The sequence below is a fragment of the Miniopterus schreibersii genome (assembly GCF_964146895.1).
Source record: "Miniopterus schreibersii genome assembly, chromosome: 14".
In the NCBI taxonomy this organism is placed as follows: domain Eukaryota; kingdom Metazoa; phylum Chordata; class Mammalia; order Chiroptera; family Miniopteridae; genus Miniopterus; species Miniopterus schreibersii.
Window position 1 is genome coordinate 39,375,963 of NC_138114.1, and position 16,772 is coordinate 39,392,734.

The 16,772-nt window shown below is 45.8% G+C and overlaps 1 protein-coding gene across 17 annotated transcripts in view; it reads right to left on the minus strand.

Moving 5' to 3' along the window:
• The window catches only part of SEC31B (SEC31 homolog B, COPII coat complex component), a 28,982-nt gene extending 12,580 nt beyond the window's left edge, over window positions 1–16,402 (minus strand). Inside the window, exons 1-11 of one of the 17 annotated variants that reach the window (XM_081158374.1) lie at window positions 16,324–16,387; window positions 13,765–13,851; window positions 13,301–13,424; window positions 6,606–6,801; window positions 6,298–6,393; window positions 5,235–5,375; window positions 4,732–4,874; window positions 3,793–3,892; window positions 3,501–3,662; window positions 2,837–2,926; window positions 42–272 (exon numbers count right to left, since the gene is read on the minus strand). In XM_081158374.1, coding sequence (XP_081014500.1) covers window positions 42–272; window positions 2,837–2,926; window positions 3,501–3,662; window positions 3,793–3,892; window positions 4,732–4,874; window positions 5,235–5,375; window positions 6,298–6,393; window positions 6,606–6,801; window positions 13,301–13,424; window positions 13,765–13,843 — 1,362 coding nt within the window. In that variant the 5' untranslated portion in view covers window positions 13,844–13,851; window positions 16,324–16,387. Of the gene's footprint in view, window positions 1–41; window positions 273–2,836; window positions 2,972–3,500; window positions 3,663–3,792; window positions 3,893–4,731; window positions 4,875–5,234; window positions 5,379–6,297; window positions 6,394–6,605; window positions 6,802–13,300; window positions 13,425–13,764; window positions 13,852–15,426; window positions 15,540–15,850 lie in introns of those variants that run through there. The other 16 variants (XM_081158359.1, XM_081158371.1, XM_081158369.1 and 13 more) reach the window with 16 other exon arrangements.
• Between the last annotated feature and the right edge of the window lie 370 nt (window positions 16,403–16,772).

The following is a 16,772-nucleotide window of genomic DNA, read 5'->3' on the forward strand; positions in this document are numbered from 1 at the left end:
TGGGGAAACACTTCTGAGTATCCAGCCTTCAGGCTTCCTACCTTTAGGAACTGCCAGAGCATCTTTTCGCTTTGCACTGACGCTTGCTGGATCTTGTTCTGACAATAACTGAGGAGATTTCCTGATCCCAGGGCCTCCTGCAGCTCAGCTGACCGCATCAGGAATTCAGATTCTGTGGTGACTTGACTGATGAAGACTAGGCGGAGGCAAGGCTGTAGCACCTGATGGGCAGGGGTGCTGGGAAAGCCAAAGGTAACCAGTTTCCCCCCAAACTGGTGAGAAAAAACAAGAAGGGTAAAGGTGATGCCTTGGAGCTAAAAATTAACACCAAGTCAGCATCACAGGAAAAGCTATATATCGGTCAACCCTAGGATAGGAAATCAATAATAAGAAAACTCCTGAGGGTGGAATAGGATCAGGAATTGCATAGCAAATTTACCCCCATACCAAAACCACTTCTGCATTTTTAGCCTATCAGCTTAAAACTTCAGCACATGGTTCTCATCTTCTCCTCACCTGTCTTGGTACCGCCCTTCTCCCAGTCACCTGGACCAAAGACTTTGGCATCACAGTCTTTATACCCACTGCAGCCAAGCAACAACAGAGTCTTACCTCTCCTTGTCCAATGTCTCTCATGCAGGTCCCTCTGCCCCATTCCCAGTGCTGGCACACCAGGAATAGGTTGCTAGCCTCTAGTTTTCCTCCTCCAACCCAAGCATTAGACTACCATCCTGTACCTGTTGCTACTTAGGAGCTTGTAATGGTTTCATAAAGCCACAGGAGAGACCTGAAGCTCCTCTGACTGTTGTGCACAAAATCCTCCAAAATCCTGGCCAGACCTGCTTTTACAGCACCTCTCTCCCTGCTCATTTATGTGAATGCTCCACATCCCCCAAGTGCCCAGCTCATTCCTGCTTCTGTGCTCTCACCCATCACAACACCTCAACCTGAGCATCCTTCTCACCAAATTAGGTACTTTATATAAAGCACTCGGCACAAATGCAGAACTTAGTAATGGTCCTTTAGTAATTCTCCACCTTGGCTCCATATTGAAATCACCTGGGGAGCTGTTCCGAGTCACCAGGCTGTACCCTAAATAGTAAAATCAGAATCTCTGGGGGTGGGATCAGACATCTGTATTTTTTAAATTCTTCATGTTATTCCAATTGCAGCTAAGGTTGACAACTCCTGCTTTACTCCCCAGCCATTTGCTATTTCCCTTCCTAAGGCTCCCTCCTTAATGAACTTTCCCAGGCAGAATTCTTCTCTTGACTCCTACAGCACAAAATCTATACTTTGATTAATGCTAAACAAAACCACCGTATTTTGGATTGGTATAGTACTAGATAGTTTAACAAAGTGCTTACATATATTTTTATGTGAGGTTCATGTCAATTCACTAATGTAAGCTAGGCAGGTGTCACTATCCCTGTTTTGCAGATAAGAACACTGAAGTACTGAGGGAAGTGACTTGCCCAAGGCTACCCAGCTGACAAGCAACAAATCAATAATAAAAATTCAGGTCTCTTGACCTCAGAATCCTTCACGTCACTGCTCTTGAGTGTGTTGGTCTTACCTCCCTAATAAAACTGTTGGCTCTGAAAACAAGAGAGTCTACTTTTATGCATCTGTTTTTAATTCAAACCTATTAGTTAAAGCATTGGGCTAGGTATTTTAGGGCCTTGCTGCTCCTCAGACCAGCAGCAAGGGCAGCACCTGGGAACTTGTTGGAAAATCAGAATCTTGGGCTCTACCCTAGATCAAATGAACCAGAATTTGAATTTTAGTAAGATTCCCCAGGTGATTTGTATACATTCAAGTTTGAGAAGCACTGCTTTAGGGACTAAAGACTCCTCAAGGAGTCTATTAATTAGTAGCGTCTTGAGACATGCATATAAATAAGTTTAGTACAGTTAGAGTATCATTACAGGAGTATAAATCTGTGAGATTACAGAAGTGAAGTGAAGTTTGACTAGGGTTAAAGATGGGCCTCACAAAGGGGGTGGTATTTAAGCGAGGGATCTTAAAAGGCTGTAGCAGGATTCAATGGCCTGAGAGAGAAGCTGAAGGGTGGGGTACAGGTGGAGGCAGCAGAGTTGGGGAATTATTCATGGAACAGAAGAGAGTCATATTTATTTGGATCATAGAGAACACATGTGAGTAAGGTGGGAATAAAAACTGGAAGGGAACATGGGGCTCTGTGTACGCTTGGCTTTGAGCCTGTAAGGCAGAGGTGGGGAAACTTTTTTCTGTCAAGAGCCATTTAGATATTTATAACATTATTTGGAGGTCACACAAAATTATCAACTTAAAAATTAGCTCTGAAAAAAGCTCCTAGATTTGTTTAATTTCTAATCCCCGCGTAGTTGCCTTGGCAGGGCCAGACCAAATGATTTCACGGGGCCATATATAGGGACTGGCTGTTCCCCGCCCCTGCTATAAGGCGATGGGGGTCAAAGGTCAAGGGTTTTGAGCAGAGGAGTGACAGGATGAAATCTCCATTTTTTCTTTCCTGCTTTGTATTCTAACCCTTGCATAGCTGGACTCACTACCAATCCAGACACATAAAGATTAAAGAAAAATCAGGTGGAATCTCAGCCAGTTCTCCATACCTGGTCTAAAGCAATCCATTCCTTTTATAGAGGACTGGCACAGCAAGCAGGTGAAGGGGATAGGGAGGGGAGCTATAGTAATTCTCTGCTTGAACAGTAAAGTGGGACCTAATCTGAGATGCAGGTAGATGGAAAAAATATCTCCTGCAGAACATAGCTCCATGCTGGGCACACAGGTCTTTACAAGCCTCACACACAGCCACGTGTAGACACACTACACTTACAGCAAATGAAACACCTGTTGGCCTTCTCATCCATTTGGGAGTTTTTTTCAGAGGAGGTATCAATGATGCTCGGGTCATTTGCTCTGGCACCTGCAACGATGGGAGAGGCTGGCCTTTGCTGAACGAAGAAGAGATCTGGGGGAAAAGGACACCTGCATCACCAGCCTGAAATGGTGGCCTAGCCAGGAATATCACCTACAAACTCCATTTTGGGAGGAATCCTTGAGATACCTGATCTGACCCACAAAGACCAGAATCCCATATTCCAGGGGACTAATAGTGATCGTGGTATTCCCATGAAGTAGGAAAGCTTACAGATTCTAAGGTCTACAGAGGAGAGTGACACAAAATGTATACACAGGTGAGAGGGAGGTAAGACAGTTCATACTTCCAAAATAATGGCGCCAGCATGGAGGTCCAATGTCCCTGAAACACCACAGGGAACATCCAAGAACAAAAGTCAAGGTGAAGGCTTCCTTTGTATTGTGGCAGAATTGCATCTTCCCAGGAAGATGGGCACTGGAGCAAAAATGCAGCCCTCCCAAACCCAGGGCCCTGCCCTCCCACTCTTCAATACCCCCACTTCTTCCCAGGCCATATGTCCTGCTCTCTCCCCATAGAGACAGCCCCTTCCCTCCAGCATTTTCCACTCAGCCCTTCAAACCTTGTCAACCTGTCTCATCTGCTGGACTTCCCAGCTCCTGCCCATCACAGAGTACAAACTGATCCAGCCATCAAAGGAGGCAGCAGAAAATACCGGAGGGTTCCGAGGGCACCACTGCACATCAAAGCACCAGTTGCTCTGTGTGGGTAGCTTATATACCACCTACGATAAGGGAATACACCGTTAGGAAAACCCTGACATAGGTAAGATGGTGCAGAACACATAGCTGCTGAAGGGTTTGCCCCACCACCTTATCTCCCATCCCAGTGTGCCCACAGAAGGACCAGCCTACCTCGCTGCTCCCCAGGTTCCAGCACAAGACCTGGTTGTCCTTGGCACTACTGAGCAGCAGCTCAGCATCAGCCTGGCTCCATGACACTGACAAGATACCCCTAAAAAGGAAGGAGAAACTAGCATTTGCTTAATACCTACTACAAGGAGGGTACTTTATACATCTCTGATAAATCTCATCCCTCCCTACAAAATAAGCAGCCTGATTTCATTTCACAAATGAGGAAAACGAGGCTTTGAAAAGTTAAGCAGTCAAGTAGCCAGAACCGAAATCTGTTCCCAGAACCTAAGCACTGTGTATCACATCACTCTGCCTCCCATAGGTCACTGCAGGGCCTTCTTCCTTTCCCTGATTGTAGAGTAGGGACTATGAATCAGAGAAGCGCCCATCCCTAGGGGTGCCTTTTAGCTCAGGAGAGTAGTAAGGACCTAACTCTCAAAAGTTCCCAAGGTGTTATAAAGGCGACATGGCCTTTTAGTTAGAAAGAACAGACTGTGGGGCTGCTTTCTCTGCTGTGGCCCCGAGAGCTCAGCTTCAGAGGCAGGCCTGTGTGCAGGACAGACAGGAGCCAAGGTTCTTTTATTAAGGGGAAGTCTTGGAGGAGACAACCTCATCACCTAAAAAAATGAGCATTATCCTCAGATGGGAGCCTGGGGACTCTCATAGGGGGCCAACACTGGCTCCAATATTTCTCATGACCCCATCTCCACTCCCATCTCTAGAAGTTAGATGGAATCTCAGACTCCTCTCCATAACTTCTGGGTCTAAAGGAACTTCTCTTGGTTGGGGCTGGAGCTAAGACTGTGATTATGTGTCTACTGGGATGGCTATGAAGACAAGGAGGATGCTTGGTAGCTAAAGTGAGGCAGTCATTGCTCCCTACCCAGGTCATTTGCCCCTGCTCTCCACCAAGGATATAGATGAAGTTTGAGATGCTACCTGTTATGGCTCTCCAGCACCTTCAGGGGCGAGGAGGCGAAGCGCAAGTCCCACAGCTGAATCACTGGGAGACGATCATCTTCTGAGCATAGCACCAACTGAGTCGCTATATCTGGGTGCCAGGCCAGGCCTGAGCAGTGCATCTGTGAACAAATCAGACTCCAGTGGGTAATGTAACCTGCCTCTTCTAGTCCTGAGCCTTTTCTGCCCATTTGGAATGGGACCACTCTGAGGACAGGTTCTGTGTCTCTTCTAGGTGACTGGGAACACCACAGCCATCAGGAAATAAGTAATGGCCATGAATAAGTAAGGAGCCTTAGAAACCCCCATATCAGCCCTGCTTAGCTTCCCTGAGCTTTCACCCTCAATAGGAAATCTGCTAGGGGCTGAATCCGCATTTGCAACAGCTGCAAACAGAACCCTGGCCTGGAGAGGAGCAACTGCAAAGACTAGGCATGAGAGATAAGCCACAGCCCAAGCCTGTATTTTGCTCCATGACTCACCCTATTGCTGTGATCACTGATTTTGATGATGGGTTCATTCTTCCTGAGATCCCACACAACTGCCTTGCCGCTGGGGTGAGCAGAAGACAAGATATGTTGAACTTGCCGGTTCCAAGAGAGTGCCTTGATGTCTTCTGGGGGCTGCTGAGGCAAGATGGGGTAGGGGGTGAAGGACAACCTGTTATCCCCCAGACCAAAAGACATCTGCTGTTCCACTGCTCCCAACCACCCACAGAAAGTCTAACAGCAGACATGGGGCTACCCAAACCAAGACAGTCTCAGGGAGCTGGGAGTTGAATTTTCCAGAGAGGACCCTTTAGGGTACCAGTGTAGAAGCTGAGACAATGGCAGGCACACTTAGGTTTTACTCATATCCCAAGGTGCTCCTGAGAGGATAGAGTCCAGATTTAAAAACAGCCCTTGGGGAGAGAAGGAAGAAGGTGAGAAAGGGAGGGAAAAATAAGTACCCAGGCTCCTCAGAGAGTGAGGCAGATAGAAAAGCCATTGCTACATTTAGGACACAGGTGCTATCAAATTCATTCTAAACTTACCTCACGGTACTGTAAGCATAAGCCAGAGAAAGCCAGGAAGCAAAAAGACAGGCCCAGTTACAGACTGACAGATAGGTACACTCAGAGACAGAGACACACAAGACCCCTGACTGCATGGGAAAACCAGATGCAGAGACAAGGCTGACCCTCCCCACCAAAAGGACAAGGGTATATCTGGGAGTCCTACGCTGATCCCCTCTGTACTCGGCCTGCTTAACCTTGCTGTACCATGATAAACAGCACTCTCATTCCTTCTCTCAATGTCTTACTCCCCCTGCTCTCCTTCATTTTCCTTCCAAAACCCCTAAGACAGTTAATGACCAGGAACCAACCCCTCCACTCCCCTCCATCCCTGTTGTCATCTTGCTGGTAGCACATTAATCTGTGGAGCTTTATTGCCCTCCAGTGGTGAAGCCTAAAATCCCCTATGCCCCAGCTGCCTCCAGAATTCAAGACTTTTCCCTGGGAGAGTCAGCTGCACACTGTAAGCAGCAGCCCCAGAGCCTCCTCACCTGTGACTTGGATCCTGGGGTCATTGGCACACTCAGGTTATTCAAATCCCAAATGAAGATTTCAGAATCGCTGGCCCCTGAGGCCAGGAGGTTGCCCTGTATGAAGAACAGGCCTTTGGAGACCATCATCCCAGGAAGAGATGAGAGCAGGAGAGGGGGAAAGAGACCCATATATGAGGCTTCCAAAGCCTCCCCCATAACAGCCTGGTAAGGGCTCAGAGTTATAGACTGGAGGTCATAAGTGAATGCTTCCATTCAGAGCTATGGCTTGAGGGCTTGGCCATGCCTGACAAAATGAAATGTAGTACCTGAAAAGGGTTAAAGTCAAGGGCTCTGACAGCCCCTGTGTGCTTCTGTCTCTGGGCAATCACAGGCTCCTTCCCCGAAGACAGGATGTGGGTCACATTGTACAGAGTAAGCATGCCATTGTCCCCGCCGCCTGCAATAACCCCGGAGCCTTCCAGAAGCCCATTGCCAAAGCTCCCCCAGATCAGCTTGTGAAACCTACAAAGAGGAGGAACTAGCTTCAGCACCAATTCAGGTGTCAGTAAGCATCTCTGCCAGCCTCTGCCATTGTGCAGGAATCCCCACCCCTAGCTGGGGCCTGCCTGTCTTCCTCCTATCCCAGGCACAGAATGGTCTCCTCTGCCCTTTCTCTGAAAAAATAATCCCTCTATGTTACACTAGAAGCCAGGAAGCCACTGCCTCAGGGTTGTGTGGGGATGCTTTTTTTAAAGTTAATATTATGTAGACCTAGTGATTAATACTTCAAATAGATTACTTCATCTAATCTTCACAGCTCAAGTAACAACAACTAACATTTATTGAATACTTCCTATGTACCAGGAACTGTCTTAAGTGCCTCACATGTGTTAACTGATTTAATATTCAACAACCCCATAAGGTGTTATTATTAATTCCACTTTCAACCGAGGAAACTGAAGCACAGAGATGTTATGAAACTTCTGCATATACAGCTAGTAATTTTATCCCCATTTTACAGCTAGGAAGTGCAGCATCAAGGTTCAAAGTCAGGCCCATTTTATTTTAATGCCCAAGATCTATACTGTCTTCTGTTTAGAGAAAGGTCCAAACTTTTCTATACCTGACTAGAAGCAGATTCCCTAGACCAAGAATTGCTGTCCCCTCTTCCCTCTCAAACTGGAAGTGAGAAAAAAACCCAAGGACCTCCCCACTCCATGCCCTTCCCATGTGGCTAGCTCATTGAAGCTGTCACATGGCTGCAATGGGCCAGCCCTAGAGACATAGAGGCATGAAGAATAAACACACCTCTTGGGAAACACTTTTCTGGCTTTCTGAGGATGCTTCTAACAGGAGACTTCTAGTGTCTTACACTTGTTAGAAGAAAAGAAAAAAAAAAAGATGGGCCCTGGGCCCCCTGAAGACAAACGAGTCCTCTGCAAAGCCGCTAGAGAAGGCATGTAAAGTCCCCAAAGCCTCGTAAGTGCTCTGTCCTCCATTTCTCAGCTGCTAGCCAAGGATATTTCCACAGCCCTTCAGAGAAGTCAGGTTTCACACTGAATGATGCCCTAAGGTATCTAACCGAAATAAAATGTCCCCTCACCCTAGGAACAGTCAGCAAAGAAAGTGAGCAGGGTGGCCAGACAGGAACCTGTTGGGCCAGTCATAAGAGCAGAGCCAACCTGCCAGAAGCGAAGAGCTGAGCACCAGTTGAGACTAGGTTAGTATCCGAAGCAAAACAGCAGAGTTATGATAACAGCATTGTGGTTACCAGAGGGAAAGATGAAGAGGGTAAAGGGAGTCAAATACATGGTGACAGAAGGAGACGAGACTTTGGGTGGTGAGCACACGATGTAATATACCAATGATGTATTACAGAATTGTACACTTGAAACTTATATATTATTAATGAATGTCACCATAATTAATTAATGAAGCTACTATCAGAAAGGCTATATTTTCTAACGTTGTCTGAGCTTAATAGGGCAGAAGAATGTGTTCCATACTAGCTCAAGAGGCTGCCATGGATCCTGGAGCTAGAGGTCAGTGTGGGCAGAGGGCAAGTCAACAGGGTAACTAGAGAAGCCCATAATAGATCACACAGGAACCGGAGGGGGGTATGCCAGTAAAAAACTCACATGGGAATGGTAGAAGAGGTGCAGTGGCCTCACTATGGTCAGACACCATGACATGCAGACCAGAATAAAAGGTACCTGAGACCTCAAGGGGGGGTGGTTACCAAAGAGTTTGAGAAGAGGATCCAGTTACTCTAGAGTGGCTGAAATGCAGAACACTGAGTGTGACAAAATGATTTTCTTTCTGTAAGCATGTAGATGGTACTTTCCTATTGTTAGATACTTCACTAGTGAGGGTGAAGCTGGAGCTACAATAGGATGTGATGGAGAACACTTGAGAGAGTGGGAACACCTGGGACAATTCAAGCAAGGACAGGGACTTGATCACTCAGTGGGCTCAAGGAGTGTCAATCATCTCTGTTCTGCAAATGGACAGGGGACAAGAAATAGCTGTGGGTGTGTGTAGAGAAAGAGAGCACAGAGGAGCATGTGAGCATATGTCACAAAATGTTAACAACTGATGAATCTAAGTGAAGGTACATGATGTTGTTCATTGTACTAGTCTGCAACTTGTCTATGTTTGAATACTTTAAAAATAAAAGTTGGTTTTTTTTAAAAAAAAAAGATGGCCACCCAGCCGGGTGTGGTTCAGTGGTTGAGCATCAACCTAGGATCCAGGAGATCACAGTCCAATTCCCGGTCAGGGCACATGCTCGGGTTTCGGGCTTGATCCCCAGTAGGGGGTGTGCAGGAGGCGGCTGATAATGACTCTCTCATCACTGATGTTTCTCTCTCTCTCTCTCCCTCTCCTTTCCTCCCTTTGAAATCAATAGATATATTTTAAAAACAAACAAACAAATAAATAAATAAATAAATAAAAATAAATAAAATAAATTTTAAAAAAACATGGCCTTGGCATGAAACTAGAAGCTAAGAGATTTAAGGGGAAGATATAGGAAGAAGAGCTTGTATGGGAAGGTGGGAACTTTCAAAATATAAGAATAGAAATGGAATTCTCTGCTAAAGCGGTTCCCAGGATAATGATGGAGACTACAGGACATCACAGAATAATGGGCAGCACCTAAATACAGGTTCTTTGATTCCTACCCAGACCTTGTGAAGTAGAATTTCCAGAGACAGGACTTCAGAACCTAAATTTTTATCAAGACCCTCCAGGTAATTCTAACAAGCAGCCAGGGTTGAGAACGACCGTACTAGATACATCAGACTGCATACCAGTCTAGAACAATTGGGGAGGATGTTGAACTTCATAAAGACAGAACCAGCCCTAACAACCAGCTCATTGCTATGTTTCTGGCAAAAAGCACAAGACAAGGCTGAAGAGAATACACTGAAGCTGGTGAGATCAGAACATCATACCAGCCAAACTCATTTGAGGCCAAGCTTTAGTTACCTGATAATTAGGAATATGTGCTGTATAAATTCTTGCTATAATTTATGTACTTTTTTTGTTTTGAATTTTTCTTTTATTTGCTTAGAAAAGTTCCTTTTGAAAAATCTCAGCCTTGTGTAAGTGAACTAAAGTGAAAATGAGTTTGTCCACATCTAGTCCAAAATAGCTGAGGAACTCCACGTTTCCTTAAAAGTCACACAGAGTGGTGAAGGCAGCGCTCCAAGCTCAGTAGAGTGGAGCAATGGCTGGCTGAGAGAAGAGCTACTTTTCTGAATGCATAGTATGCACCAGGCTATTATGTGCCTACTATACATCCTGAATTTACAGCAGAGAAAACAAGGCCAGAGAAGTTAAATAATGTGCCCAGGGGGACAGTAGGTGGCAAAACTGGGATTTGAACCCAAGTCTGTTGAACAGCAAAGCCCAGGCTCTCTATTCTGTTATCTTGATGTCCTCTAGAGAGAAGGCAAGTCTTAGAAATAGGAAAACTAAGAGAAGTATACAAAGTGATCTTTTTCAGCTTGGTGGTGTCCCTTACACAGGCACCCAAAGAGAGATCAAAAGGCTCCCAAAGAAGATAGAACTGAGGTAAAAGTACTGGAAGACAGATCACCTACTTTCTCCATGTTACTAGAGGATGGGTCATACAGAGGTTACAGAGGCCACTCAGAGATCTAGAACCTCAGTGTAGACAGAGGTGGAGAGTAGATCACACATTGGCCTCTGACATCATTCACCCACAGCAGCTATGTCCTCGGTTCAAAAGTCAATACATAAACAACCTTCTTGAGTGAGATTCATCTAGCAAGTGAAACATTACTTGCTTCAGCGCACATGCTAATCCATACTGATTCTGGTTGCATCGGGTGATGTTTATCCATGCACTCCCTTCAGTCTATTCATAGCGTGAGGCTGTCCCTTATCTACATCCATACCAGTATTTCAGAACACTTCTTTTCAGTCAGGTATTTCTAAATGGATATTTCTCTGATGCATCATGGATTGAAGAATAGGGGATTTTCAGGATTCAACTGTGGTTGCAGCATGGGTCTGGTGAAAAGGGCAGGCAGAGGAAAGGGGAAGATTTTGAAAAGCGTATGTTTAGTTAGTAATGAAGAGAGGGGTTTTTACAAAAAGGGGGGAAGGAAGAAGACTAAACTAGAAAAAGAAAGAAAAAGAACATAAAACCTGAATTTCATGCTCAGCAGGTTCTGTCATCTTGTAAAGCCTCTTCTTTAGACATGTGAGGAAACCTGAGACCACTGACAGAACTCAATTTGCCCACATAGCTTTCATCAAGGCTGCAACCCAACACAGCTGTGCTCTCCACGAAACCAAGCAGAAGACGACACAAAAGAAAAGAGGAAAGCATAAAGCAAAGGATGGGTAGCCCTCTATCTACCCTGATCACCTTGGTCAATAGTTTGTAATACTGACTCTTGAGTAAGTGACCTAACCCAGGCTGGAACAGAAAGAAGTGGGTGTCTTAGACTCCACGGCGTCTAAGATGATTTCTTCAGAAAGGGCCCAACAGGACTGTGTCAAAGGTAATCCCTTAGGTCTTTGGAAATGAGAACCAATCTTTGGAAACAATTATAGTATAATTAACTGTACTATTTATTTTGGTGATAGCCTACAAATCCCTGCAAGATGGAGCAGGATATGGGTGAAGTCCATGACTCCCACATTCAGTACCAACATTTCAAAAAAGGTCCCTTCAACCTAGCTGGCTGCAAAACAAACAGATCATCACCCCTGAAAAGCTCTTAGACTAACTGAAGACTAACTGTAAGTAACTGAAGTGGTGGGTAGAATGCTCAATTTGGTAACCCAGAAGTTTCTCTTTTTTTTTAATTGATTTCAGAGAGAGAGGAAGGGAAAGGGAGAGACAGAAACTTCAATGATGAGAGTCATTGATCGGCGGCCTCCTGCACGCCCCCTATTGGGGATCGAGCCCATAACCCGGGCATGTGCCCTGACTGGGAATTGAATTGCGATCTCCTGCATCATAGGTCGATGCTCAACCGCTGAGCCACGCCAGCTGGGCAACCCAGAAGCTTCTTCTATCACTCATTCATTCAACAAATATTTATTAAGCACCTAATGCCAAGCATTGTGCTAGACACTAGAGATATAGCAGTGAATAAAACAGACAAACATCTCTGCCCACATGGATCTTAGGATTCCATTTCAAGGTTTCTTAAGCAATTGTATTGCCTCTTTTTTAGGAACTCTAAGCCTAAGGAGCCACCACGGTGCTGCTGCTGCTTGGCTGGTTGAGAATAAGACTCCTTGCCCACTGCCCCTTTTCTTTCCTCCAGGATAATAAATATTATTGAATTAGCTCACCCCTGTCAGGGGCCCTTTCTGAAATGCTTGCTTAGAGGCTAAGAATATGTCATTATTATTGGTAAACCCTCCTGTGCCTGCTCTTCAAAAGATATAAATACTGGAAATACAAAGATATGCAAAAAAACACAAAATACGGATACTGTCATTAAGTGATTCAGGGGCTCAAGAAAAAGAGAACTAACTAATCTTCATTATTAGATTAAACCATGAAATAAAGATGGTACTTCTTCTAACATCTTAACCAGTCCCTCAGACCGACCCAGGAATTCACAAGAGGATGGAACACTGTATTCTAAACTGGGATGGGCAAGAGAATTCTCTGGGCTGTAAGAAAAAGACTTATATTTTTAATCTAAAAATGATATAAGTTGCACTTCATTAATAGTACAATAATAAATGTACATTATTTATTTTGGATATATGGCTTGAGTATAGTGATTCATATTTTTCCAATGGTCCAAAAACTTGGAGACCATTGCTTCAGACTGTAAGCCTCATCTTTACAAAACCTATAAAAGAGCAATTGAATAATGGAAAGAAGGTAGGCTTTGGAGTTAGACAGGTGGAGACTTAAATCCTAACTTCTGAGTTTTGGTTCCCTCCTACGTGAAATGGGAATAATGTTATTTATTGCTTAGGGTCATTGTGAGGAACAAACAAGATATACAGAGCCCCTAGCATAGTGCCTGGCATGTATTCATGTGCTCAGTGAATGCTACTAAGTGAATGCCAGCCCCATAAGCCCACCAGAGCCATGAAATCTGTACCAATCGGTCCTGGACAGCAGCAAGGAGAGGCTCATTCGTTTTCCTCTCTTTGGCAGAAGAGGGGGATATTATATAAGGTTTTTATCTTCACAAAAGCCAAGGGAGGAAGGAGTCAACATCTCTGCGTTCAGACAGAGGTCGGTACTCATGGGTCCAGGGTTGTGGGAGGCACCTCTATCACATGATTCTGCCTAACACTGCTCTTACTGCTGCTAACAGGAAAGAAATGGGTGCTTTTAAAATCATTTTGCAAAATAATCCCAGAGTTAATGTCTCTCCCACTTGGTGAGGGTCCTTCTCCCCTCACTTGTCTCTTCATGAGCCCTGAGAAGCACACACTACTCCCAGGATTCCCCACCAGGGTCTACATCAGGATCTGCCCTGCATACCCATCAGCACTTCAGACATAGTACCTGCTTGAGGCAGAAAGGGCTCCCTTGCGTTTCAAGTCCAAAGAAGGGTCCCTGAAATCAACCTCAAAGATTTCCAATGTGCCATTTGTGCTAAAGGAGGCATCTAGCTGCTGGGCAGATGTTCCTAGGCACAAGAAAAGTTAGGAAGAGGCAGCACATGAACAACAAAATATGTGTGGATTTGGGATATAAACGGTTAGGGAGTGGAAAGAAGGAGAAACAGGAAAAGACTAAGTATACTCTTTTTCAAATGGTAACTGCAAAAAAGCATGAGGTGCCTAGCCTTGAGCCATAGTCCAAGGCTGTCCCCAGGTCCCAAAAACACCTAATATCCCCTTACTTATGCTGTGAGCCAACCCTGTGGCTCTAAAACTTTCTCTGATGCTTAATAAAGAATTCTGCACACTAAGTTTCCCCTCGACCTATGCACTTCCCGTGGCTCCTGGTCCACAGTATTACCATACCTGTGGCCAGATACACAGGGTACTGGCTGGCTGGGCTCCACACTTGGACAGCTGGCCTCTCAAGTTCCTTCAGCTTCATGGTCTGACCTGTAGGTGGCAGAAAACTGACATGGCCCTCAGCTCACTGAAAATAGAAACCAGCAAGCTTAAGTGCCAGATACAGGGAGCACCTGTGGACACAAGATCTTGTTTCTCTCTCCATCACGGGATGGGGCATCTCAGGGCAACACAGGGTGACAAACACATGACCATTTGCATATCTGTAAGGACAGTTCAATTAACCAATTACTATAATCTAATGCTCTAAATCTAAAAAGATAATCAACCACACTGGTTGCCACAGGCCCCATGGTGATGATAACCATCAAACCAGATACTCTCTCAGTGACCTTATCAATTCCCTTGACTTTAAATATCATCCATATGCTGATGACTCTCAAATTTATATCACAAATACAAATCTCTCCTCTGAGCTACAAGTTTTTATATACAACAGCTACTCAAATATTTCCCCTTGGATATAGCAGATACCAAGTTAGTCTCTCAAAAATGGATTGCTCTATTCCACATCTTCTCCCCCCAAAATCTGTTCTTCTCTAGTATTCTTCACCTCAGTAAATGGTACCACTATCCACCCAATTTCTCAGCTCTGAAACATGAGAATCACCCTTGATTCCCTCTTTCTTCCGTATTCCCTTCTAATCCATCATTAAGTCCTCTAGATTTTACCTCCAAAATGTATCTTAATCTGTCTACTTTTCTCCATCTCTACCACCACCACCCTATTTGAAGATACCATTCTCTCTCACCTGGATTATTTCAATAATCTTCTAATTGGTCATTTCCCTGCTACTCATTCCATCACCTAATTCATTCTCTACATAATAGCAGGAGTGAACTTTTAAAATAAAAAATGGGATTTTGGCATTCCATGCTTAAAATCTTTCAATGGCTCCTATCACACTCAGAATACAATTCAAACCCCTTACCACAGCCCTGCTCAAAGGCTCCAGCCTACCACTTCAACTGCATCTCTTGCTACTTTCCTCCTTATTCACTGGGCACCAGCTTCATTAGCCTTTGGGCATTTTCTGTCTTTTTCCCACCTTAGAGCTTTTTCAAATTCTGTTCCTTATACTTTGAATGCTCCTCCTTTCATTCTCTGCATGAATGGCTCTTATCGCATCTTTCTGGACTCAGCTTCTCATCTCCTTAGAGAGGTAAGCCACCCAATCAAAAACAGTCTCAATATTTTTCTTTGTGGCAATTTATAATCATATATTTATTTACATTTATATTGGTGGTCTCATCCACTAAATAAACTCCATGATAGCTAGCACTGTGTCTGCTTTGTTCATCATGTTATAACCAGAACGTTTGACACATAGTGCTTGATAATATTTGCTGAATGAGTGCAGACATCCATTTTAACTCTGATTTCCAATCCAATTCTAATGCACATTCAAGGTACCGTCCCAATGAGTTCACAAAGTGGCAGAAAAGTTTTTTAAAAAGTAACACAACTTGTGAGAAGAATCTTGGGACCCACTGCAACTTGCTTTAGCAAGCCACACTCAGATTACTCTCCACTTATTAAAAACAGGAAGTAGTATTACTTAATTTCTAATGTACTTTCCAGCTAGAAGACAGTTTAAGACTGACAATTTAGCCAAGATTCCCAGGCCTCTGAACTCTTGAGGCTACTTCACGAATCTTCTGACACCCGCGCTTCGCATCACCACCGCCACCTGCTGGTCAAAGCCATTTTCACGTTTCTGGGAAAAGATCCCGTAACAAAATTAGGAGTTGCTATTAGCACTGTGCGCTTGACATGTATAACTAATTTAATTCTCACTCTGGTTCTACCGGATAAGTACTATTATCACCCCCATTTTACAAAGAAGAAAACTGGGTAGGTCAAGATGTGAACCCCTATCAGCCTCCAGAGCCCAGGGCTTTTAACCATTACACTGGTCTAAATAAACTACACTAAACTCAACTCCATAAAGTGTTTAAATCCTGACAGTCTAGAAATTGGGAAAATGGGCTTTAAATCAATCCACTTTGTTCAGAGACATCTGTTCACCTAAAAGAGGTCCTCGCGGGGGTCAGAATGGCCGGGGACGGGCGCTGAGGGCGGGAGAGCCATGACCCCGCTTCCGTCAGGAGCTGACAGGCTCCGGCGGCGGCGGGCGAAGGCACCCCGCGCAGCCCAGTCCCTCCGGAGCGCGGGGAGCGGGGCTTCTCTCCTTCCCCGACGCGGCGCGGGCAGGGGTCAGTAATGACCGGCCTTCCCGCCCAGCCAGGTGCAGGTTCCCCTGAGACCAGGCCGGGTCAGGGCCGGGGGCGGAGGGAAGGCGCGGGGGCAGCGCTAACGCGGGGCCGGGCGCGGCAGGTGGAGCGGCGCCGGCTCCGGGCAGGGATGGCGCAGCGTCCGGCCAGAGGCGCGCTGGCCGGAGCGGGGGCGGGCCGGGGTCTCCGCAGAGGGCGCGCTCCCCTCGGGGAGCCTCGAGCTCGGTCTCTGCCGTCAGGGGCCCCAGACTGGCGGGGAACACGCACCTGCCGGGAGCGCCCAGGTCAGGGGTCAGGCGCGGCGAGCCCGCCGGCCTCCTCGGCGGGCGCTGCGGACGGCGGCTGCGGAGGGCCAAAAGTGGTCACGGCCGCGCGGCGTCGCTGACCCCGCGCCGCGCGACCCACCGAGAGGATGCAACAGGACGACAGCTTTAACCGGCCGCCCTCACCGGAGCCGATTGCGCAGTTCTGCCACAGGGGGCCAGATCCTGCCACCAGGAAATTCTGGTTTATTCTATTTGAACTAGGCTCCGGAGCCAGCCTCTGAAAAGGGAAAGGACTAATTCATTATCTACTTACTGAAGTGGAGAAGACTGAGCCCTGGCTCCAGGAGTTCTCAGTAAAAACCGAATTGAAAAGGTAAAAAGCAATCGAGGGCATAAATAGGGACACACTGCGGCCCAGCAACTGGTGCCCCAAACTATTGGTTGAAATAA